Here is a 26,863-nt window from a genome sequence, read left to right on the forward strand (position 1 = left end):
GATCCACCTGCCTTAGCTTCCCAAAGAGCTGGGATTACAGGCATGAGCCACTGTGTCTGGCCTACACTCGTCTTCTTTATATGAAGAAATGGGCCAGATATTAGAAGAACCCAACATGAACAGCATTTAAGTCATCACTAATCTTTTAGTGGCATAAAGAAAAAAAACTGGCCAAATAATTTTGTAGAATTTATGAAAAAATATGGTTGATCAGTGATATCCCAGACTTTGGGATTTCACAGAACATTGAAACTTGTCCAAAAGATTTTAGGGATAAACACAGAGCTGGCAGACTTTAATTCTGCTAGATAAGAACATTTTTTAAAAATCCAGGCCGGACACAGTGGCTCACGCCTGTAATCTCAGCACTTTGGGAGGCCAAGGTGGGTGGATCACGAGGTCAGGAGTCCAAGACCAGCCTGGCCCACATGGTGAAACCCTGTCTCTACTAAAAAAATAAGCCGGGCGTGATGGCAGGCGCCTATAATCCCAGCTACTTGGGAGGCTGAGGCAGGAGAATTGCTTGAACCCGGGAGGTGGAGGTTGCAGTGAGCTGAGATTGCACCACTGCACTCCAGCCTGAGTGACAGAGCGGAGACTCAGTCTCAAAAAAAAAAAAAAAAAAAAAAAAAAAAATCCACTATTACCAACATTATTCATAAAAAAAGAAAATATAACTCCCTCAAAGTAGGAAGGGCAAGATTTAAAACTGAATATATTTAGCTTTACAGAAGTTTACTTTCTTGCCCCTGCCTTTTTACATTTTGATATTGACTGATGAAAACTCTTATGTCATAGGCTGGTACCAGTCTACAGACCAGTGTTTATAAACCCACTTTGGCTATTTCTCCTCCTTTAGAGAGGAAGGTAAGATGATGTAGTAATAAAAGGGAGTATAGCAAAATGGCTAGGGCTAAGAACTTTGAGGCCAAATTTTGAGTTTGAATCTTAGCTTTCAATATGACCTTGGGCAAATTACTTAATCTCTCAACACTCTAAGGCCAGAGGAACTGTCCAGGTAAGCACAGGCCCAGCTGTCAACCCACAGATTTGTGGAGCTAAATAAATGAGTTGTTATTTTAGGTAACTAGGTTTTGAAAGTTGTTAGTTATGCAGTAAAAGCTAACTGATACATGTTGGATGTGTCAGACAGATATGAGAGGTAAAACTGACCAGATTCATGTAATAGCAGCTGAGAGAATTATACGATTCAAATTACTTCTAATTGGCTCACCAATATTCTAGGTCAGGGAACTAACACACATATATTTTGTTATGTCACAATTCTGTTTAAGAAAATGAATTTCAGAAATTTTACTTATGACATTTCCTGTGGACCTCTGCAACTAAATAAAAATTTCCATATCAACATCATTTTCTTAGAATAAATATTTCTCAAAAATCATCAAATATAAGAAACCTAAGGTTCACATCTGAGCTTTAGAGTCTGATAGCCTACATGGTTCAGACTGTTTGTGTCTTATCCACATTCCCAGAAGATAAAGTCCTTTCAATTCCATTATCTATTTACAATTGCTTCTAGATGGAAGTCATTCAGGATATTAGGTCTTTGAGGGAACATTTGTGTTGATGAGAAATTACAGGCTTCACTCTAAAATCATCCTGTATTTCACATGAACTAAAGTGATTTCTCTCTCTCTTTTTTAAAATCATGGCTGGAGAGGATAATCTTTACATTTTTTAACTAATGAAGGCTCAAATAATCATAGACAGTGTTTATGAAATTTGGTGTTGGTCTAGCTTCAGCTTGACTAAGACTCTGGAGGTATAACACTAGTGTAGCATGTAATAAAGCATCCTATCACTGTGCAAGGGCATAGCTCTCTCTTCCTTTCTCTTGCATGAACTTGAACTACTATCTGTGGTGAATGTTTCTTTTTTTCTTTTTCTTTTTTTTTTGTAGAGACAGGGTCTCCCCCTGTTGCCCAGACTGTAGTGCAGTGGCGTGACCTCAGCTCACTGTAGCCTCAACTTTCTGGGCTCAAGTGATCCTCTCACCTCAGCCTCTTGAGTAGTTGGGACTACAGGCACATGCCACCCTGCTTGGCTATTTATTTATTTATTTATTTATTTATTTATTTATTTATTTTTGTAGAGACTGGGGTCTCACTGTACTGTCCAGGCTGGTCTTGAAATCCTAGCCTCATGTGATCCTCCTGCTTTTGTCTCCCAAAGTGTTGGGATTACAGGTGTGAGCCACCACGCCTGGCCTGTTTCATATTCCTAACGACCAAGCCAATTCCACAGTTCATTTGATGGTTTTAAGAAAAATTTCTGCTCAAGAAATAAAACAGAGAAGATGTCCCATTAGAGCAGAAAGACAAGAAAAAGAGTTGTTGACATCAGGTTGTTTAGCAATGGGGAGCTGTCATCTTGGTCACCATCAAGTAAATCCTCAGCAGACGTGGGTCATATGAAGGTTTTGGTTTTTGAGTGAAGAAGTGTGAGAAACGATATATTCAACAGTTACCAAGTTGTCTTCTAGTCTTGCTGAGATGGAGAGCAAAGGAAGCGTGTAGTGAAAAAAAAAAAAAAAAAAATCCCAAGAATTCTGCACCACGTCTATGCATAACACAATGAAGCAGCAATTAAGAAGAATGGGGGAGGAAGCTATAAATGTTTGGGACCAAAAAACAAGGTGAGGATAGAAAATATGAAGATAATTAGGGAGTCTTTATGGTCCTCAGAAGTATAGATAGGTGCCACATGAAGAGGAAGTGGCATCCTTGTTCTGAAAACAACTCTTTAAAAATTTTTTTAAACCAATGTTCTTTTCTAAACATGAATTAGAGAATGAAATTGTTTTTTGTTTGTTTTTGAGACAAGGTCTCACTCTGTCACCCAGTCTGGAGTGCAGGGGTGCAATCACAGTGCACTGCAGCCTCGACTTCCCAGGCTCCAGCAATCCTCCCACCTCAGCCTCCTGAGTAGCTGGAACCACAGGCTCATGCCACCATGCCCAGCTAATTTTTTTATTTTTGGTAGAAATGGGGTCTTGCCACGTTGTCCAGGCTCGTCTTGAACTGCTGAGCTCAAGCTATTCACCCGCCTTGGCCTCCCAAAGTGCTGGAATTACAGGTGTGAGCCACTGCTCCCAGCCTAGAGAATATAATTAGTGTTCCTTTTTATTAGATGGGAAACAGGAGAATTATTTGCATTGTGATTGCTAAGTGGTTTTCAGAGTCGTTTGCATATTATAGGTAATATTTTTAAGGGTAATACATTTTCCCTGCTGAAGCTGTTGTGAGGATTTTTAAAATAAAGAGTATTCTGGCTGGGGGTGGTGGCTCATGTCTGTAATCCCAAATGAACTGTCATTTTAATGAAATGTAATCCAGCACTTTGGGAGTCCTAGGCAGGAGGACTGCTTGAGGCCAAGAGTTCAACCAGACTAGGTAACAGAGTGAGACTCTGTCTCTACGAAAAATTAAAAAAAAACCCTGTAGTCCCAGCTACTCGGGAGACTGAGGTGGGAGGATGGCTTGAGCCCAGGAGTTTGAGGCTGCAGTGAGCTATGATTGTGCTATTGCACTCCAGCCTAGGTGACAGAGTGAGACCCCATCTCCCCCTCCAAAAAATGTATTATGAGGCAGTACAATTACTTTATTATCATTCCAAATAAAATATTCTGGCTAGGTGCAGTGGCTCATGCCTGTAAATCCCAGGACTTTGGGAGGCTGAGGCAGGTGGATCACCTTAGGTCAGGAGTTCGAGACCAGCCTGGTTAACATGGCAAAACTCCATCTTTACTAAACATACAAAAATTAGCCAAGTGTGGTGGCAGATGCCTGTAATTCTAGTTATTTGGGAGGATGAGGTAGGAGAATTGCTTGAACCTGGGAGGCAGAGGTTGCAGTGAGTCAAGATTATGTCACTGCACTCCAGCCTGGGTGGCAGAGCAAGACTCCATCTCAAAACAAAAACAAAAACAAAACAAAAAACCCAACAAAATAAAGTTCTCTAATCTATATGTGGCTCTTAACCATATTTAATGAAGTTTTTTTTTTTTTAATTCTAAGAATGTTGGTTCTTGGGTGAAGTCTAGTCTTTTATCTGAGAGTTGTATGTAAGTGTCTACACATCATCTGTCAAAGGTGTACTCACTTTCAGTCTAAAGATGATTTGTAGGTCCTGTCCATATTCCTACAGCTGCCATAAAACATATGACTAAATCATATTAGATTAACACAGGCTGGTATTGACAGCCCAGTGGGAACATATTGATTAGGTCCTTTTTCATGTTATTTGTTATGATTTTTCTTCTCAGTTTCATTTACCGGGAAGACACAGGGGAAGAGATTTCACTGGGAACAATGACAGTGCCTGTCACAAAATGTTCTCAATGTTTCCATTTGTTACTATGGCAGTGACAAAGAGGGTTCCAAATGAAAAGGCAGACCTGCTGTGACATAGCACAGCAGGACAACAGGAAGAAATTTTCTCCTGACCTAGGAAATTAGGAAATCATCCTTAGAGATTATAGAATTGTCTCCATTTCCAAGAGTACAATCCTAGTACTTGGGCTTTTGAGGAAGAATGTGAAAAGATTAGTTCTATCAGGGCTGGCCGGTGACAAATAAAGAGCAAATATCACAAAGCGCTTAAGACCTCCAAATAGAACAAGGAGTGATGCTTGTAGAGGCTGGAGGGATTTGTTACTGTCACTAAACTCGTGAGATGGAACTATGAATTTAATTTAATTTAATTTATGTACATTTGGGTTACTCATTTTTAAATTATACATGAAAATCCATGATGTAGTCATATATCTTTTTAGCTGGCTAAAGGAACACATGGCACTCTGCTACTGATATAGATAATTAGCACATGGTAGCTGGAGTGATACTTTATCCAAAATCTGAAATTTATGCAAAGAAAATTATTGTCCTTCAGAGAGTTAAATTACCACAAAGTGGACTAAAATATAGATATGCAAAGTCACAAAAGACAGAAATACTCTTAGGCCAGCAAAACTTGAAAGTTACAGGATGAATATATTAACCATCCAAAGATAGAATGTGTCAATCAGAAAGAAGATATGTTAATTGGGCAACGAAGCAAAGAAAAATAAACTACATAGTAAATGTAAAAGTTGCCACTGCCTGAGATTCATTTCCAAGATGGAAGTAGTCAGCGCCTATTATTTAATTAATTAATTAATTTTTTTGAGACAAGGTCTCACTCTGTCACCCAGACTGGAGTGCAGTAGTAAGATCTTGGCTCACTGCAACCTCTGCCTCCTGGGTTCAAGTGATTCTCCTGCCTCAGCCACCCAAGTTGCTAGGACTTCAGGCATGCAACGCCAAGCCCGGCTAATTTTTCTATTTTTAGTAGAGATGGGGTTTCGCCATGTTGGCCAGGCTGGTCTCAAACTCCTGGCCTCAAGTGATCCACCTGCTTCGGCCTCCCAAAGTGCTGGGATTACAGGCATGAGCCACCACACCTGGCTGATTTAGTACTTACATTTAAGTCTTTGATCTATTTTGTTAATTTTTCCATATGGGCAGGGCCTCAGCCTCCCGAGTAGCTGGGACTACAAGTGCATGTTACCTTGCCTGGCTAATTTTTTGTATTTTTAGTAGAGACAGAGTTTCGCCATGTTGGCCAGGCTGGCCTCAAATTCCTGGCCTCAAGTGACCCGCCTGCCTTGGCCTCTCAAAGTGCTAGGATTTCAGGTGTGAGTCACTGTGTGGAGCCAACAGCTGTTGTTTCTAATCCCAGTAGAAAGGCTCTTGCTGGTGTGAAGAGGGAGCAGGGGGTTTTAACCAATGGATGTTTTAGTATTTCCAACTAACAAGACCATTTCTGTTGTAAGATGGATGCATCAGGTTGTTAGATGGGTGCTATTGATAGGGACAGGAGGCAGGCAAATTCTGGGCAGAAGAGGGTGGGTCTCTGGTGAGGGCCCCACCCTAAAGCCAAAAAGCCTAATACCACGGCCCAAAGTGAGAACTTACATCCTTGTTTTCCTGCTCAAATGTTGCCTTTTCCAAAACTACCCACGGCCACCCCACCCACAATCCTGTGCCCATAAAAAACCCAGGCTCAGCCGACAGAGAAAGGAGAAGAGGAGAAGCAGCTAGATGTTGGAGACCACGATTGGACACTGGAGAGAAGCGGCTTGACTTCAGAGGGACAGCTTGATGGCATAGCTTTGGAGAGGAGTCTGGCTGGGGACGACCGGACTCCAGGGGATTATCTTCCTGCTCCATCCCCCTTTCAGCTCCCCTTCCTGCTGAGAGCCACTTTCATCGGCAATAAAATCCCCTGCATTTACCATCTCCAATTCGTTTGTGTGACCCCATTTATCCTGGACGCCAGACAAGAACTCAGGTGCCAAGAACTCAGCCCTTTGTGGGTGCAAAGGGCTGTCACACTGGTGACAAAGGAGGGTCACTCCACTGAGCTGTTAACGCTTAAGCTGTCTACGGACAGCAAAGCTAAAAGGGCACTGTAGCGCTTCCTCTGGGGAACCAGAGGTCAAGGACACCTTCCCTTAGACGCTGCCACTGGGCTGGTATGGCGTTCGCTCTTACCAGTGCCCAGAAGTGCTTGGCCCAGCTCCTGCACCTGCTCACCTGTGCTCCCCCTCCTGTGAGGGGTGGAGCAGTGAGTGAGTGAAGTTCCCTCCTGCTGGCATCAAAGTGGCCAGCTAGTTCCAGTGCCCACACACCGCAGTTACTGCCTGAGAAGGGCTTAGGGAAATATCTTGCTTCACTATTAAACAGCTGATTCATATAACTCTCTTATTTGGAGTCCATGCTAACCAAGCAAGTTTATCATCTGGCTTTCTGTATCTCTGTAGCGCAATCGATGCTACAGCTTAGCAACAAGCTCTTGGTTCAAACTCACCAGGGACTACAGTTCTTGGATTCTCTTCCCTTTCAGTTTTTCTTTCTTTTCCTCAACAATCTTACCTTAGAGTCCTCAGAACCCTGTCAGATTACAAAAGATGCTCTTTAATAAGTGAAGTCATCTACTCAGATAACAGGAAGATTCTCTGGCAAAACCAGCTTTTGTCAGGAAGGCTGGTCTGCGATTCTCAGTTATAATGGTGAGATTTACATAAATGTTTAGAGAAGCAGTATTAGTGTGGTCAGTAAAAGCCCTGACTTTGGAGACAGACTTTCTGGGTTTGAATCCTGGCTCTGCTACTCTCTAGCCATGAGACTATGGGCACATTATCTCACCTTTCTTTGTCTCTGTTTTTTTTCATCAGTAAAATAGGCGTAAAAATAATCTACTCCAAGAAGCTTTTATGAACACTAAATTAGTTAATATATATAAAGTATTTAAGATATTGGTTGGTTAGTAGGTACTGTATAAAGGTTATCTATTGCTGTTACTTTGTAGCTTGACTCACATTTGACAGAATGTGCTAAAGATGGCAACATAAGTATTCCATTAATAAACTGACATTAGGATTTTCATCTCATTGCATGACCCAGTGTTTTGGGATCTGATTACCCTGGGAACTGAGTAGGTTCAAAGTGAGAAAATTGGCTATCTAATTGTATTACCAGTAAAGTCCTGCCTAGTTTCTACCTGCCTTCCACTTTCTCTATTCTGATTCCAACAATGTGTAGTGAAATCTAGTGTCTGGAGCTTTGAAATGCTAGAAATGAATAAAGTGAGGAAGCTGCCCATGAGTAAAAAAGGGTTTGGCAAACTATAGTCTGTAGGCCAACACTGGCCTATGGCATGTTTTTGTACAGCTAGAGAGCTAGGAAAGGTTTTTACATATTAAAAGTGCTATTAAAAAAAACAAAAAACAAAAAACAAAGCAAAACACAAGCAAGCAAACAAAGATATGCAATACAGCCTGTATATGACTTGCAAAGCCTAAAATAGTCACCATTTGGCCTTTTACAAAAAAAAAAAAAAAAAGATTGTGGATCCCTGTTCTATACTCTTTTTCTGTTTTACGTACCTAACTATACCCCAACAATAAATATAATGAAGTAGGATAAAAAGAGGCTGAAAAATCCTCTAACAAAAAATCCCAATTGCTTTGATGAAGTAGTTTATTTATCACTCTAACGACAATACAAATGGTAGCTAGCTATTCCTACCTGAGTATCCTAAGAATGGCCTCTCCCTCCTCCAAAAAGTCTATATATTCTCACCTAGTATCGGTAGCATTACAAATAGGTGACTGTAACAGAATCTGCTGTTGTAGGGCTAGGAAGCCTAGTAACTCAAGGCCAGAGGTAGTGGCTATTTAGGTCACCATCAAATCTATGATGGCCTCATTATGTGTCCTACTGAATGTCAAAGAAATACAAGACTTCATGTTTTAAAGATTTTAAAGTACTTAAGTAATGTACATACAGTGTATAAGTTTAAAAGTTTCTAGACTAAGATTCCTGGTTTGACCAATTTCTAACCAAGAAATCACTAGGGTTTTCTTAATGTATTACAGAATATGGCTAAATTCAGAATAAAATATTTTTAGCCTACATACATCTATAGCTCTAAAGAGTAACAAATAGGAAAATTGGCTGCTAAGTACTCTAATATTACCAATAATGAAGACTTTCCGAGCAAGAAAATAAAAAACACAATCATAACAGTGAAGTAGAATGTTGTCTGTGGTACAGCCTCTTTCCAAAGAATACAGGGCATGGGGCATCCTAATGGTTAATAGTTCATTTAAGACTGGGCATGACCAGCCTGCCCAACATGGCAAAACCCCATCTCCACTAAAAGTACAAAAATTAGCCAGGTGTGGTGGCGTGCGCCTGTGGTCCCAGCTGCTCAGGAGGCTGAGGCAGGAGAATCATTTGAACCGGGAGGCAGAGGTTGCAGTGAGCTGAGATTGCAACACTGCACACCAGCCTGGGAGACAGAGTGAGACTCTGTATCAAAAACAAACAAAAAACTGGGCATGAATAGTTTTAGAGAAAGAAAAATAAAAATTTATGTTGGTAAAAGACCATTAAGTTAAAACCATCACACAAACTTAAATAAGTTTCCCATGATTCAAATTATCCTCCAGAGAAAAAGGGACAATGATCAGCTCCACTTGCTTGCTTTTTTTTTTTTTTTTAAATTAACCTGGTCTGACTGGGAAAGACCCCTTTGGGGTATCTTTGAGGAAGCTAAAGCTTTCTAGAGACTATAAACTAGCCTAATTAACTACACTTAACTAGAAGGAATTTAGACTTATCAAAAGAATTTTTGAATCAGATTTTGGATCAATCTAAGTCACTGAGCCAAAAATCTTCTATTGTCTTGATTTTATTTTTGAGTATTCATTACCAAAATCATTAGTTCATATAAAATTTGCCAGTTCTTATAGAGCCTAAAATAGGCAAAAATTGAACCCTTCCTAGTATAACAAACAACCACTATTGTGTTTGAAACAGATGTTTTAACCAAAGGATATCATCCAAAGACATCATCCTTAGTTATTAGCATACTGTTTAATATTCATCACAACTTGTTTTAAAGAACAAAAATGTGTTAACATTTAAGCCTGAAGGGCTACGAATATACTATATACTGTACTTGATGCAGCTTGTTTATGCAATTTTCTGACAGATACAATTAATCTTGTGAAAATGACTAGGGTATAGCACAGTAGCAAATTATCTTTTCCAAACACAATTTTTCCTGTGGTAAAACCCCTCTATAATACTGACAATGATAGAAGTATATAGAAAGAACTTCATAAGTGAATTACTTAAAAGAAGAAATTAAAAGTTATTAAATGAATAAATCGGCCGGGCGCGGTGGCTCACGCCTGTAATCCCAGCACTTTGGGAGGCCGAGACGGGTGGATCACGAGGTCAGGAGATCGAGACCATCCTGGCTAACACGGTGAAACCCCGTCTCTACTAAAAATACAAAAAATTAGCCGGGTGCAGTGGCGGGCGCCTGTAGTCCCAACTACTCGGGAGGCTGAGGCAGGAGAATGGCGTGAACCCGGGAGGCGGAGCTTGCAGTGAGCTGAGATCCGGCCACTGCACTCCAGCCTGGGCGACAGAGCGAGACTTCGTCTTAAAAAAAAAAAAAAAAAAAGAATAAATCTTGGTTAAAACAAGGGTTAAAATGTTTAACTTGTAAGTAAATGAAATAAATTAGTCTGTACCTCCAACAAATGCATCTCCAGCTCCATTGGTATCAATAATTTCTTTCTGGTCTTGATCCAAGACAGCGAAAGCAGTGACTTCACTTTCTGCAATTAGAGTCAAAGAAAGGCAGACTGACTTCTCTTTGTAACACTCAATACAAGCTCGCCCAGTAATGTTTGAAGCTCTTTCATCACTCATCATTCAAAGAGAGACAGGACATAAGCTCCATATTCTGTACAGGGGCACTTGGGAACTACGGTGTAAAATCATATGCAAGTAACACTTTTTTGGTAACTTTCAGCATACAGATGCTGCTGTATATGTCTTATGACAGTTATACCTAGGTAGTTCACATTTTTTTTTTTTTTGGAATGACTACAAATAGTAGCAGTACATTTTTGGACAGTGCAAATGAACAGAAGCCATAAACTAAAAGAAGTGTTGGTATGGATTGGATCATGCGTTTCTAATAACGCTTCAAGCCTGACTATATTCCTAGCAGTGAAATGTTGGGTACAGTTAAAGAGTTGTAAATTAAAAAAAAAAAAAAAAAAAGAATATTGGGTGTTTCTTTACAGAAAATCACAATGGCACAATAAAAACATTACTATTATTCTGTTAAAATACTTCATCCCAATGTCAATAATTTTTTTATCTTAGTTGGTTTATTAAAAACAACCTAATCTGGTTATGTTTTGTAAAGAAGTCACTATCTGTCAACTGGCAAAAGGGAAAGCTACTACCGAATGCATGGGCAGAACAAAAGGGACAGTGCAATGGGGTCTTGTCCTAGAGCAGTCTGGACCAGGGCTTGTTTTGACTACAGAGTAACCTAATTTAGTACTTTAAATGTGGCACATGACAGTGGAATGAACTTATCTGTGATGAAATCTGGCTTACAAGACACATCTGCACATGATTGGACAGTGCTTCTTACTGGGGACTGGAACTTCTGAAATCATAAATTTGCATCCCTATGGGGACAGACATGGCTAAAGACTTGTAAACTTCAGTCTCATTTGAGACCAAGAGGGAGGCAAAAGGAGATCTTGAGAAACTTAAGAAAGGTATTAATAAAGAACATAGAGAATCTTCAAAAGCATATTCTGTCTAGCTTTTGCTACCTGCTCTTAATGGAAACTTTCAACAAGAGACATAAATATGTTAATGAAAAAACTCTCCTGGAAAGATTGATATTCAAGAAGAGGACTCATTTACTTAGTCAATCTTTTTAAAAATCTTTTTTTTTTTAGGTCTTGCTCTGTCATCCAGGCTGGAGTGCAGTTGTGTAATCATAACACACTCCAGCCTTGTCCTCAAGGGATCAAGGCATCCTCCTGTCTCAGCCTCCCGTGTAGTTGGGACCACAGACACACAGCGCCACAGCTGGTTAACTTTTTGCTTTTTTGTGGGGTGGGGAGGGCAGGGGGGTGGGTGGGTAGATACATGGTCTCGCTTTGCTGCCCAGGCTAGTTTCAAACTCCTGGGCTCAAGCAATCCCCTGCCTTGGTCTCCCCAAAGTGCTAGGATTACAGGCATGAGCCACTGCATCTCGCTTAAACTTTTTTTTCTTTTGAGACAGAGTCTCATTCTGTTGTCCCGGCTGGAGTGCAGTGGCGTGATCTCAGCTCATTGCAACCTCTGCCTCCTGGTTCAAGTTATTCTCATGATTTAAGCCTCCCAAGTAGCTGGGATTATAGTCGTGCGCCACCACGCCTGGCTAATTTTTGTATTTTTAGTAGAGACAGGATTTCGCCATATTGGCCAGGCTGGTCTCGAACCCCTGACCTCAAGTGATCTGACTGCCTCAGCCTCCCAAAGTGCTGGGATTAGGCGTGAGCCACCACGCCCGGCCAAACTCTTTAAGTAACTGAACTTTCCACTTTTTGTAACATGAGGGCCTACATGGCAGTTGACAAGATTTTGATTAATTGAAAGTTATGGCACAAATATCCAGACTTACATTTTCTAGAGAGTATATATAGTACATACTACTACACAGGCCAAAAAAAAAAGTAAGCAGATTTTATTAGAAATACTTGGGAAAGGTCTGCAGTCTGATTTAGGAAAAGGTCTGTACCATAAATACTTATAAAGAAATCTGGTTTTACTACTTCCAAGTACAAGCTACACTATACAGGGAAATAACAACTATAAACTAAAACCAAACAGGTACTAAAATAAGTAAAATGAGTAAGTTAATGACACCATTACTATTTATAATACATTTACATTATGTAATAATCTAACATGTCTATAAAACATTTTAGGTAATATGAGAATTAATTACTAGATTTATAGATTGGAAAATAATTATATATAAATGGTAAGTAAACCAAAATTATACAGAATTCCTTGAGCTCCTTGTTTGAAAACAATTATTTATTTTTGACTGCATAAATCTTTATTTATGAACAGAATCTAATCGACAATGGAAGAGATTATTTTGAATTTTATTCTTAAGAATGATGACTTCTGGCCGGGCATGGTGGCTCACACCTGTAATCCCAGCACTTTGGGAGGTGGAGGTGGATGGATCATGAGGTCAGGAGTTCAACCAGCCTGGGCAACATGGTAAAATCCCGGCTCCACTAAAAATACAAAAAAAAAATTAGCTGGGCATGGTGGTATGTGCCTGAAATCCCAGCTACTCTGGAGGCTGAGGCAGGAGAATTGCTTAAACCCAGGAAGTGGAGGTTGCAGTGAGCCGAGATTGCACCACTGCACTCCTGCCTGGGGACAGAGTGAGACTCCCTCTCGGGAAAAAAGAAAAAAAAAAAAAAAGAATCATGACTTCTTGATCTAAATTGCTGAAAATTCTACATAAATGCAGCTTTATAATGCTTTTTCTAGATATATATATACACACACACACATCATTGAGATACTTTATCCTTAGTTATCATATGAAGTTCAATTTCCTGAAATACAAAGTATAATCATTTTCTACCTTTTTATACTTATCAGTATAGATAAGTATATGAGAATATCACATATGCAAAAGATGTGTCATAAACTCAGTTTTCATTATTTTCTATTATCTAAAGAACTACAAGAACTCCTTTCAAAATGATGACACTGAAAAATCTTTAAGATCCCAAAATGTGCTCCTTGTCATAGAAGACTAAAAAATATTTAATAATACTTACGTTTTATTACATTTTTAGTATGCTCTGATTTTCAAATGACTTAAGCTGGTTTACAGAGCTATTATGAAAAGTCACGGCCAGGCACAGTGGCTCACGCCTGTAATCCCAGCACTTTGGGAGGCCGAGGCGGGTGGATCATTTGAGGTCAGGAATTCAAGACCAGCCTCAGCAACATGGTAAAACCGTGTGTCTATTAAAAATACAAAAATTAGTCGGGCATGGTGGCATGTGCCTGTAATTCTAGCTACTTGGGAGGCTGAGGCACGAGAATCGCTGGAATCTGGGAGGCGGAGGTTGCAGTGAGCAGAGATCATGCCACTGCACTCCAGCCTGGGCGACAGTGAAACTCAGTCTCAAAAAAAAAAAGTCACAAAACTAACAATTTTCACTAGCATGACCTATTCCATGGCTATTCTAGGAAATTTATTATATGAACACAGAAGTACATTCACTAAATCTAAATATACACTTACAGGTATGGATGTTATTCAACCAATGAAGCCTAAGACATTTACATGACTCTCACTGGGACCTAGTTTTCTTAGGCATGAAATGAGCCTGGAGTAGCTGTTGGAACAATTAGTAAAAACTAACTTTCTGCCCTAATTGTAAAAAAATGACCCGGTTAGTTTTGATCAAGTACTTCTACCTAAGAGCTTAAGATTATTCATAGCATTTATTTCTCAATTCTTCACAAACTTTTTGTAAAGTGAGAAGGAAAAGGGTTGGGAATAATTATTATTCCTACTTTCTGGATTTCTAAAAAACCACTAAATCATAAGCTTCCCCAAGCAGACAGGAAACAAACACTAACAATTCAGTTGATAATAGATTTGTTTTGTGTCATTTATTAGATAAGACTGCAGCATGCCTTCATTCAAAACAATAAAATTTAGCTTACCTAGAACACAAAATAATCAATTTTAGGCATTCTCTAGACACTTCATACAAATAATTTATTCTTCACTTAAATATGAGACAAGCTTCACTATCTAATCACTTAAGAGGCCAATCTAGTTAGAATAAAAGCATCTTCATGCATCTATACTGAAAGTCAACTATAGTAGAGATGGTTAAGTTTCTAAAAATGCCACAATATCTAACTGAACAATAATAAAAATCCAGTCATTCAAGTCCAAACAATTAAATGTTTCTTCAGGTTTACCTCCACCAAATTAACTATATATTTCACACAACCTCACAATATCCTTAGAAAATTTTGTTCAAAGTATTTTTAAAATGCCACATTGTTACTGTTTTGTTAATGTCCTAAACTGTTGAGAAGATACAACTGAAGCTGATCCAGCAGGTTGAAAGGCAGGTAGGCAGGTGTTTTTCTTTCTTTTCTCTCTCTCTTGCTTTTCCTTCCTTTCTTCATTTTCTCTCTCTCTCTCTTCCTCACTCCCTCCCTCTCTCTCTCTCTCTTTTTTCTCTAGTTTTTCAAGAGCTAAGGTCTTGCTCTGCCTCCCAGGCTGGAGTGCAGTGGTGTGATCATGGCTCACTGCAGCCTCAAACTCCTGGGCTACAAGGATCCTCCTGTCTCAGCCTCCTGAGCAGCTAGGACTACAAGTGCAAGCCAACATGCCTGGCTAATTAAAAATTTTTTTTTGGTAGAGATGGGATCTTGCTTTGCTCTCCGGGCTGGTCTTGAGCCCTTGGCTTCAAGTGATCCTCCTGCCTCAGCCTCCTGAACACCAGACATGAGTCACCACACTTGGCCTGGTGTTTTTCAACCTCAAGGTAAAATGCAGTCACTACCCCTGCCACTGCCTCTGACCCAGCATCAATAGGCATGGAAGAAACAGAAAAGTGATGGTAAAAACTTCTCCAGAAAGTGAAAAGTATGACTATGTAAAAACCAGAACACTTCACATTCTTTTAAGAGGCTCCTGTATCTTGGCCATTGTTTATAATAAGGTAATCTCCATAGTATTAAAATGTTTTTGTTTGCTTGTTTTTAAAAACTATTTAGAAATAATTTTACATTAACAGAAAAGTTCCCAGAAAAATACAGACAACATCTATGCAACATTTATCCAGATTTACCGTTTTTTAACATTTTGCCACATTTAGTTGATCATTCCTCCCATATATATATATATATATATATAACATTATTTATTCTTTCAAACTTTTTTAGCATTTGTGGTATATATTATGCCTTTTACCCCTTAATACTTCAGTGTGTATTTCCTAAGAGTAATGATATTCTGTTAGCCAGGTTATAGTTGATAAACACAGAAAACAACATTTTAATCTAATCTATAGTCCAGTCCAATTTTCTTAATTGTCCTAATGTATTTTATAGCAATATTTTTAATATGGTAGAGAATTCAGTACAGAATCACATATTACTTTTTTTTTTTGAGATGGAGTTTTGCTGTGTTGCCCAGGCTGGAGTGCAGTGGCGCGACCCTGGCTCTCTGCAACCTTCACCTCCCAGGTTCGAGTGATATCTTTCCTCAGACTCCTGAGCAGCTGGGACTACAGGTGCGTGCCACCATGCCCGGCTAATTTTTGTATTTTTAGTAGAGACTGGGTTTCACCAAGTTGGCCAGGCTGGTCTCGAACTCCTGACCTCAAGTGATCTGCCCATCCTGGCCTCCCGAAGTGCTGGGATTACAGGGCTGAGGTACCACACCTGGTCACATATTACTTTTAGTTGTGCTTGTTTTTAATTTAACTTTTTGAGTAGGTAATGCATTCGTATGATTCAAAAATATAAAACGTATGAAAAGCTATGCTATAAAATCTCTCTCTGCTCATCTCTCTCATTCAGCTGGTTTCTGCTCCTCTACTTCCCAATCTGTTTATCACTGTTATTGCTTTCTTATATATCCTTCCAGAATTTTTCTATGCATATACAATCAACTACATTCTTATTTTTTTCCTCCCCTCACCTACACAAAAAAAGGTATCATACTATCTAGGCTACTCTGGATTATATTTTAAAATACTGGATATCTTTCAATTTTGGTAAACAGAGAATGTCCTCATTTTTTATTGCTGCATAATAGTCCACTACATGGATATACTATAATTTATTTAACCAATCCTTTACTAATGGACTTTTAGGCTATTTTCAATCTTCTGTTATCATAAACAATGTCACAAAACATTAATGCTTTTAAACAGACCTTAAATTTAATTATTTTGCTTAATAGCCAGGTCAATAATATCATTCCAGCTTTATATAGAGAACTGATAGAAGGAAACGAAACTGTTATACTAACAGCATGAAATACACCTATATCAAGGAATAGGGAAAAAATGAGAATCCGGAAATGCTTTTCTTTTCACTAGGACACACATATCAGGATATGAGCAAAGACACCCTGCTCAGGCTGCCCTAATAAACAGGGCAATAAAACAGATGATGAACTCTGCTAATAATAGAGATTTATAGAACAATCCTAATTAACAAGGACTTTTGGGGAATAAAGAGCTCTGAGTTAATTTAATTTTCTAGTTAACTAAAGAAAAAGCAGAAAGTCTTTTTATTTGGAAATCTTTCTAAATGTATTAATATAATAATATGCCATGATATCCCTGCTTTAATTAGTTTAGCTTTTTGAACTGAATAAAATTTTTCTTTGATAATAGAGAATCCTCCTGCACATCTTAATGTCATTGTTCTGAACATCAATTCTTACTGTAGTTCCAAACGTATAAGTACTTTCACAAAAAGTAGGAAAAATTAAATGTTCATGGGAAGTACACTGGATTAGGAACAAAAAAGCCATAGTTTTAGTCTAGTTTGGGTTTAGCTATTTTATTTAATAAATATTTATTAAGACTACCATGTGTCAGGTACTTTATTAGGGACTGGGAATACAGATGTGAATAGGATAAAAACTCTGGTTGTATGAGGCCAACATTCTACTGGGGATAGACAATACACAAGTAACAAATATATAAACAAGCTAATTTGATATATATATATATATTTTTTGAGATAGAATCTTGCTCTGTTGCACAGGCTGGGGTACAGTGGTGCGATCTTGGCTCACTTCAAACTCCGCCTCCTGGGTTCAAGCTATTCTTGTGCCTCAGCCTCCAGAGTAGCTGGGATTACAGGCGTGCACCACTACGCCCAGCTAACTTTTTGTTCTTTTAGCAGAGATAGGGTTTCATCATGTTGGCCAGGCTTACCTTAAAATTGTGAGCTCAAGTGATCCATGATCCACCCGCCTTGGCCTCCCAAAGTGCTGGGATTACAGGCATGCGCTACCATAGTCCGGCCTAACTTGAGATATTAATAGGTGCCATAGAAAAAATAAAGCAGGATGATATGATGAAGTGTGACAAGGGAGGAGAGTTAATTTACATAGGTGTTACTTTCTCACTGAGGAGGTGATATTTGAGTTGAGATTTCAAGGGCAAGAAGGAGCAAGCCATGTAAAGTTCCAGGGGTAGAACATTCAAGTGCAGAGGCCCCAGACTAGCAACAAGCTTGGCAAACTAAGACTGCTGAAGCTAAAGAAGGCCACTGTACCTGCAGTATAGTGAATGTGGGGGTTTTGCAGGATTTCATTCTATGTAAAATGGGAAAGTGTTGGAAGGTTTTAAAAAAGGGAGTGATGCAATCTCATCTTTGATTTGAAAATATTACTGGCACACTGGCTCATGTCTGTAATTCCAGCACGTTGGGAGGCTGAGGCGGGAGGACTGGTTGAGCCCAGGAGTTTGAGACCAGACTGGGAACATGGCGAAACTTCGTCTCTACTCAAAATGTAAAAATTAGCTGGGTGTGGTGGTGCATATCTATATTCCTAGCTACTCAGTAGGCTGAGGTGGGCTTGAGCCCAGGTGGTCGAGGCTGCAGTGAGCTATGATTGTGCCACTGCTCTACAGCCTGCGTGACAGAGCAACGCCCTGTCTCAAAAGGAAAAAAAAATATTTTGGCAGCCTGATAGAGAATGCACAATGGACTGGAATGGCAGGGGTTGGGGGTGGGGTCAATAATGCTACTTATCAAGAATCCTTGGGCAAGCCACAATGTAATTTAAACTCAGTGTTATTACCTAAAAAATGAAGATAATATCTGTTCTACCTATTTTCTGTGACTATCATATGGATTAAGTATTAACAGTGTTATAAAAACACACTGACAATATGAAGACCTATATAATATTATAAGGTAATTTTAGGAGCTTATTTTCTTCAATCAGGTAATAAGTATTTGTTGAACAATAGCTATGAGCTCATTAGATCTCATAGAATAATAGTTATGATACTCTGTTAGATCCTCTGGGGGAGATACAGAAAAATATTAAGACATGATCTGTCTTCTCAAGGAGCTTAGAATCTAGATGGAAAGAGAAACCTAGCATATATCAAAGAATCTGTGAAATGTCACAGAATGTAATATCTATTATAACTTCAACAGGAGTTCAAAAAAGGGAAGAAACAATATGAGTTTAACTGGAGATGCTTTCACGGAGAAGACTGAACTTAAACTAGGTCTTAAAGATGTGGATAATGAAGAAGAGAGGAAAAGAAAGGTGTGTATGTCCCAAGAGGAACAGAGACAGAAGAAAGTTTATATATCAAGTAAGGCAAGAAATAAATCAAGATGAGTGGGATCTAGCCATTTCTAGGGAGACTTTGAAAGCTAGGCAAAAGTTTGGATTTGATACATCAGGCAATGGAATGCAACAGTAGTTATCTGAGTGAAAAAGCACTGCACCAAATGCTTTGTATACTTTATCTCATCTAATTCTCAAATGAGTAAGGTATCACTAATCTTATTTTATAAATGATGACACTGAGGCTCACAGAGTTTGTCAACTGCCTAGGGTCCCATGGCAAAGGCAGGAATTTGGGACAAATGAATGAAAGAGAAGTAGTAAAATGTGATCCCAAAGTTGTCATTCAAGTAATGTTGCAACTACTTTTCTGAAAAAAAGGTGATCATGGAATAAATAGATTTTGATTCATCGTGATACAGCAGTTAACTGACATTTAAATTCCCGTAAGCCTGGTACTGATAACCAAATTTGACTAAATTAAGTTGATAAATTCTCCATAGAGAATAGAGGGAGTATAACTGTGGTTAAGAATATAAGTCAGAATGCTTGGGTTCACATTCCAGATTTCCCATTTACAATCTGGTAATCAAATTAAATTCTCCTTTTTTTTGCTTTTATTTTTTTCTTTGAGATGGAGTCTCACTCTGTCACCCAGGCTGGAGTGCAGTGGCACGATCTCGGCTCACTGCAGCCTCTGCCTCCTGAGTTGAAGCGATTCTTCTGCCTCAGCCTTCTGAGCAGCTGGGATTATAGGTGTGCACCACCACACCTGGCTAATTTTTGTATTTTTAGTAGGGATGGGGTTTCACCATATTGGCCAGGCTGGTCTCGAACTTCTGACCTCATGATCCACCCGCCTCGGCCTCCCAAAGTGCTGGGATTACAGGCATGAGCCACCGTGCCCGGCCCCTTTTTTTTTTTGAGACAGGGTCTCACTTTGTCACCCTGGCTAGAGGGCAGTGGTGCGATCTCGGCTCACCACTACAGCCTCAACTTCCCTGGCTCAAGTGATCCTCCTACCTCAGCCTCCCAGGTAGTTGGGATTACAGGTGCATGCCACCATGCCCAGCTAATTTTTTGTAGAGATGAGTTTTCGCCATGTTGCCCAGGCTGGTCTCAAACTCCTAAGCTCAAGTAATCTTCCTACCTCGGCCTCCCAAAGTGTTGGGATTACAGGCACGAGCCACTGTGCCAGGCCAATTTTCTCATATGTAAAATAGGAGGCTAGACATGGTGGCACATGTCTGTAATCCCAGCATTTTGGGAGGTTGAGATGGGCGGATCGTTTGAGCTAACAAGTTCGAGACCAGCCTGGGTAGCATGGCAAAACCCCATTTCTACAAAAAATACAAAAACACTAGCCGGATGTGGTAGTGCATTCCTGTAGTCCCAGCTACTTGGGAGGCTGAGGTGGGAGGATGGTTAGAGTCCAGGAGCAGGAAATTGCAGTGAGTCGAGATCATGCCGCTGCACTCCGGCCTGGGTGACAGAGCCAGACGTTGTCTCAGAAAGAAAGAAAAAAGGAACAATAATAGCATTTATAGGTACTTATAGGATTTTTGTGAGGAGTAAATTAGTTAAAACATATAAAGCACTTAGAGTAAAAGTTGACAGATAATAAGCATTCTTTTTAATGATTAAATGGACAAGGATATTATTAATCTTGAAATGAAACTTGTGATGGTTAATACTGAGTATCAACTTGATTGGATTGAAGGATGCAAAATATTGATCCTGGGTGTGTCTGTGAGGGTGTTGCCAAAGGAGATTAACATTTGAGTCAGTGGGCTGGGGAAGGCAGACCCACCCTTAATCTTGGTGGGCACCATCTAATCAGCTGCCAGAGAGTATAAAGAAGGCAGAAAAACATGAGAAGTCCAGACTGGCTTAGCCTCCCAGCCTATATTTTTCTCCTGTGCTGGATGCTTCCTGCCCTCGAACATCGGACTCCAAGTTCTTCAGCTTTGAGACTCAGACTGGCTTCCTTGCTCCTAGCTTGTAGATGGTCTATTGTGGGACCTTGTGATCGTGTGAGTTAACACTAGTTAATAAACTCATATATATATATGTATGTATGTGTGTGTGTGTATATATGTATGTATGTATATGTGTATATATGTATGTATATGTATATATACTGTTAGTTCTATCCCTCTAGAGAATGCTGACTAATGCGAGACCTTTGAGTATAGGAGATTCAGGTCTCACTTAAAATTGCTGCTTCTGAAGGCATGGTTCTGACCTTGCAGACTACCTGCCTCTACATCATTATTTGTGGTAAAATCTCTTAATTTGTTCATGTTTGCATCTAATTTTCCATAAATGTTTCAAGTTAATTCCAGTTAAGGTCTTCACTTTTGAATGTAAATATATAAGTGAATGAGTGTTGACTTTGAATACAAAAATAGTTTTCCATGGAAAAATGACCAAGAAAACAATGATAGATGGAATTACTGCTCTAAAACCTTATTTCCCCTTGGTTTAGTGTATGTGAGTGCATTTAAGAAATTTTTTAGAGACAGGATCTCTGTCACCCAGGCTCGGGTGCAGTGGTGCCATCACAGCTCACAGCAGCCTTGAGCTCCGGGTTCAAATGATCTTCCTGCCTCAACTTCCTACATAGCTGGGACCACAGGCATGCGCCACCATGCCCAGTTAATCTTTTTTTTTTTTTTTTTAATAGAGATAGGGCCTCCCTATGTTGCCTAGGCTGGTTTCAAACTCCTAGACTCAAGTGATCCTCCCACCTTGGCTTCCTGAAGTACTGGGATTATAGGTGTGGGCCACTGCACCTGACTCTCTCTTTCTCTGTCTCTCTCTAGCTTAGTTTAGTAAACCACGTAAGTAAATAAACTCAAGTTTCTAGTTGTCAATGATCCTGCTATTGGGATTTAATAATTTAGCATTTCAGATGCGCTCTCTCTCTCTCTCTCTATATATATATACACACACACACACACGTACAATATGAATTAATGAGGTTTCTGTTATCTTTAATAAGTTCACTAAATGAAGCATATCACTTTAATCTTACTATAAAGCTGTTCATTTCAACCTGGTCTCTACTTCTTTAAATGTTATCTGCTGCACTCTCTTATCTGAAGAACTGGTTTCCAGTCAGGCATGGTGGTTCATGCCTGTAATCCCAGAGCCTTGGGAGGCTGAAATAGGAGAATCACTTGAGCCCAGGAGTTTGAGACCAGCCTGCACAACAGGCTGTCTCTACAAAAAAAATAAAAAGTCAGCTGGGCATGGTGGTGCGTGCCTATAGTCCCAGTTACTTGGGAGGCTAACTAAGGTGGGTGGATTGCTTTAACCCAGGAGGTTGGGGCTGTAGTGAGCCATGATAGCACCACTGTACTCCAGCCTGGGTGACAGAGGGAGATCCTATCTCAAAAACAGACAAACAAAAAACTAGTTTCCTCTGCTGTATTAGCTCATAGTTCACTGATCATCTATGGACTGTCTACCTTTGGTGAGGTTTCTAACCCTGATTCACTCAGTTGAGCACAGGAAAGGAGCTAGGGCTCAGGGCACAAAACTTGGCTGCCTAGGTAAGAGGAGTTATAGAAAAGGCAATATTTTTTTCTGATGATCGCTAGCATCCAGAACTATGCCTGGTATATTATAGGGGCTCAATAAATATATGATGAATAAATGGAGTAATTTTTCATGAATACAAATCTGATGTTATTCCCCTGTTAAAAACTCTTCAATGGTTCTATATTGAATGAACTCTTAACTCTAGGATATGAATCCAGCCTTTGTTCAAACTTTACCTTTCCCTGACCAAAAGAGTAACTTTAGTCAAACAGTTACTCTTTGGTCATGCTCATGATTTCCCAAATGTGCCATGGTCTTTTATTCTTATGTATATATCAAGTCTACATTTCAAATTGTTTTTCACTCTTAGTTCCAAATAAGGCATGTCTTCTTGGCTATAGTCCTTGGCCTCCAAGCAGAGCTGATCATTCTCTTTTATGCCATCACTTATAACCTTCACATACTTTCAGGAAAGTATCTATCATAGTTATAATTACTTCTTTACAAATGTCTTCTCAACTAAACTTTGAGCTCCTTATGGGTAGGAATTATGACTTAATCTTATTCCCAGCTCTTAGTACTGTATCTGGTAGAGAGTAGGTGCTCAATTAACATTTATTGTTGAATATAATGATTCTTCCTACTAGATTTTAAGTTCCTTGAGACTGGTGTATGTTTTACATTTGATTCTCTCCCAGAATCTAGTACAGTATGAACTCACTATACATTTTCTGGCTGATATTAAGTAGTAAATAACTGTACTATGTTTCTCTAGCTTAGTTTAGTAAACCACGTAAGCAAATAAACTCAAGTTTCTAGTTGTCAATGATCCTGCCACTGGGATTTAATAATTTAGCATTTCAGATGCTTATATAAAAGTAAATCATACAATTGCTTGAAATTTAGAAGGAATGAATAAATTCAACCTTGCACAACCTTTCCCAAAAACCTTTCCAGACCTAACTGTGCTGAACACATTCTGGAAATAATGAAAATATTATTTGATTGGTGCTTTCACTTTCTATCATTCCATCATTTTAAAATGAGGACATATTTATGAGTTGATGAATCTAGATTCAGATCCTGTTTAAAGATAGAAGGCTGACCAGGTGCAGTGGCTCACACCTGTTGTCTCAGCCAAGGTGGGAGGAACACTTTAGGCCAGGAACTCAAGACCAGCCTGGGCAACAAAGCATGATCCCGTTTTGACAAAAAATTTAAAAAACTCTCCACAGAGGCAGTCTACAGGCTAAAAAAAGTTAGCTAGGTATGGTAGCACATGCTCATAGTTCCAGCTACGCAGGAGGCTGAGGCAGGAGGATCCTTTTGAGTCCAGGAATTCGAGGATGCAGTGAGTTGTGATTGTGCCACTGTACTTCAGCCTAGGTGAAATAATGAGACCCTGTCTCTAAAACAAAACAAAACGAAAACCCCAAAACATAGAATGCTCTCGTGGGACTTTGAATTAACACTTGATTATTTATTTATTTACTTAAAAGGAAATTAACATTTATTGAGTGGCTACTGGTTCTGGCCTTGTGCAAGGAGTTTTCATCTATAATATCCCATGTAATCCTCACGTCAACCCTGCGAAGTAGGTATCATCCCCATTTTTGTTAGATGAGGAACAGGAGGCTCAGAAAAGTTAGGTAGTTTTTTTCATCAACCAGGAACTGATGAGGTGGGACCCCATGCTTAAGTCTCAGACTCAATCCTTGCTCTCTCTCCTACGCTGCCTCTGGGAGGAAGAAGGGAGCACCAGCAAAAGCTGCAGTCCTCACACTTCCTGCCTGATGCCCCAACAGCCACCAAAAGCCTGCACCTTCCCACACATCCTCCCCCCTCCCTTGGGAGGATGCAGTCAGTTGAAGAGATTAAGACACAAATACAAAAATAAATAGCATGGACAAGTCCCCAGCAGCAAGGATGTGCCATCTCCACACTGTGGGAAAGTCACTGTGGCATTCACAGTTGCTGTGAGAGGAAGCCCCGTGGGCTCTGGGGGAAACTGGGACAATGGCTGCCAAAGATTGGAGTGGGTGGGCTCAACTGGCCTCTCCTGGGTTGCAGAGATTCGAGAACAATATGTCTGGAGCAGACAGCAGCTGCCCGCCATCCTCCTCCATCTGATCATTTTACCAGTGTTTGTGATCTAAGAGGGAGTCAAAATTGGGGGAACACACAAGTTTGTGCTTCACATGTCTCCCTGGTCCTACCTCCAAGGCCCACAGACACCCTCTCCTGCAGGAAAGGGCAGGCGGTTCCCATGGTCACATCCAGAGTAACCTTGCCCAGGAGGGGTTGTACCCTTTTGGATTTGTGGATGGGCAGCTTGCCAACCTGACCCTCTGTCAGGTCAGCTAGGATAGAAGCATTCTCTGCCAGCCTGGCTTCCTGGTCTTTCTCCTGCTTGATGAGTACCACCTGTCTATCCTCGCCCTGCACCTCTGCCTTGATGAGCTGGGTGGTGGGTGGCCAGGGAGAGTTGTCTGGCAGCTGGAGGAACAGCAGTTTCTCTTTGGTGAGGCTCAGCTCCCTGAGCAGCTCTGCCACAGGTATGTCCTTCGGGAGGCCAGGGAGCCTTCCTGGCTGCTCTGGGAGGAGCCTTCATCTTGGCCTCTTCCTCCTCATCTTGTGGCTCCTCTTTCAATTTCACAGTAGGTACACCTACCTCTTCCTTGGGGCCAGCCAGCCAAGGTTTAACAACTGGTTCATCATTTTCTTCCTTAAAAAGCCACCCTGAGTGAGCCAATGACAGCTGCACAGGCATGTTTCGAGTGTCATTCCTCAGCCTGGGGTCATCGATGAAATCGTCCTTTTCCAGCATGGTGAGATGTTTCGTGTCTTCATCCATCTCTTTCTTCTCTTTTTTGATGTTGATGATGAGAAGGTCCCATGTCTGACACATCCACTATCTTATCCCAGTTCCCTTTTTTCTTCATTATTTCAGCTGGGCCTGCTCAAAGATGGAGTGGGACTGGATCACTTCTGGGCGGCCTCATCCCTGTCCATGAACCTCTCTCTGTCCATCTCTGTCCCTTTCACGTTTCTCCTTCTTGACAGCTACTTCTTCCTTGGGTTCTTCTGACTGATGATATTTGGGGTGAAGGTTTTCTTCTTGACTCCCAACTGCAACCCCCAGAGTAAGGTTCCCAGAGTTGATGAAGGGAAGGCGGCCCAGGGTGAAGGGGTTGCCGGTCACTGCCTGTTGAGCTCCTGGGCCCCAGTCAGGAGGGGTTGGGGCCCTCGCAGAGTGCTGGGTTCGCTCACCCCATTTTCTTCACCTGTGACTAACCTGCCGCCAGCCCTTGGTCTCCACAACAAGCAGAAGTCTGAATGGCAGGCCCTGGGCCCATATTGGCCCCCCCACCTTTTTTTTTTCTATTGAGACAGGGTCTCGCTCTTGTCACCCAGGCTGGAGTGCAGTGGTGCAATCTTGGCTTACTCACTGCAACCTCTGCCTCCTGGGTTCCAGTAATCCTCCTGCCTCGGCCTCCCAAGTTGCTGGAACTACAGGTGCCTGCCATCACACCTGGCTAATTTTTGTATTTTTAGTAGAAATGGGGGTTTCCCCATGTTGGCCAGGCTGGCCTCAAACTCCTGAACTCAGGTGATCCACCCACCTCAGCCTCCCAAAGTGCTGGGATTATAGGCATGTGCCATTGCACCTGGCCTGAATTAATATTTGAATTGGATCAAACCAGGGCAATCAAATGAATCCTAGTGACATATGCGGGATTCACCTCATGAGGATGCCATATAAATTCAGGTAATATCTGTATGTATATGATTCTTCTTTATAAAGAGACCATGGACTCTTAGGGCTGGGAGAATAGGAAGAAGCATTTATTAGATAATTTGGACCAAGGCATCATAGTTATAGAAAATACTGAAAGGCCAAACATCAGTTGCTTTCTTTTTAGTGGCCTGGTTCCAATTATTGCAGGAGTAGGACATTATTGGTATTCTAAATGTGACCCTTCTTAAAATCATATATCTTCTTCTGAGCACAATGGTCAAGATTTTCAAAATGGATATGTACATACAAAGTTCTTTATTTTTGAAGAAGCAGCTATTTCTAATCATGGACTTTCCCTCAGTAAGATTGTTATTTGAATTGTTGATGGTGGCAATGGAAAATATTTAGAGTTTACAAAAAACAAAACAAAACAAAACAAAAAAACCCAAAACTGCATTAGATAGGAGGTAACCAAAAGTTCCTTTTTTTCTCTATGGCATAGAAGAAATCTTAGAGCAAGAAAGCATTTCAGGGATAATAATGCCACAAGGCAATGTCATAGGTTTATACTGAAAGACAAAGATTTTTTTTTTAACAGTATATACTGTACAATAAAATTAAAGTTCCCTAAAGTATGAAGTCAATTTCAATGGGCACCCTGACAATCAAACACTGATAAAAGTTTTGAGTACTACTTGTTGTCCAATAAACTAAACTAGATTCACAGATTACTTGTCTACTTGGAATACAGCAATAAACACCAGTAAACAACCATTTTATCCAATTTAAGCAGAAGTCTTTTCT

General features: G+C 40.2%; 1 protein-coding gene and 1 pseudogene across 4 annotated transcripts in view; both read right to left on the bottom strand.

The window, feature by feature from the left end:
- Positions 1-26,863, bottom strand: part of ADK (adenosine kinase) — a 567,868-nt gene that overhangs the window by 29,539 nt on the left and 511,466 nt on the right. For all 4 annotated transcript variants that reach the window (XM_025396542.1, XM_025396539.1, XM_025396541.1 and 1 more), the window contains one exon: positions 10,115-10,201. In XM_025396542.1, coding sequence (XP_025252327.1) covers positions 10,115-10,201 — 87 coding nt within the window. The remainder of the gene's footprint in view (positions 1-10,114; positions 10,202-26,863) is intronic.
- On the bottom strand, positions 24,456-25,676 carry LOC112631696 (annotated as a pseudogene).

Source organism: Theropithecus gelada, chromosome 9 (assembly GCF_003255815.1).
Source record: "Theropithecus gelada isolate Dixy chromosome 9, Tgel_1.0, whole genome shotgun sequence".
Taxonomy (NCBI): Eukaryota; Metazoa; Chordata; class Mammalia; order Primates; family Cercopithecidae; genus Theropithecus; species Theropithecus gelada.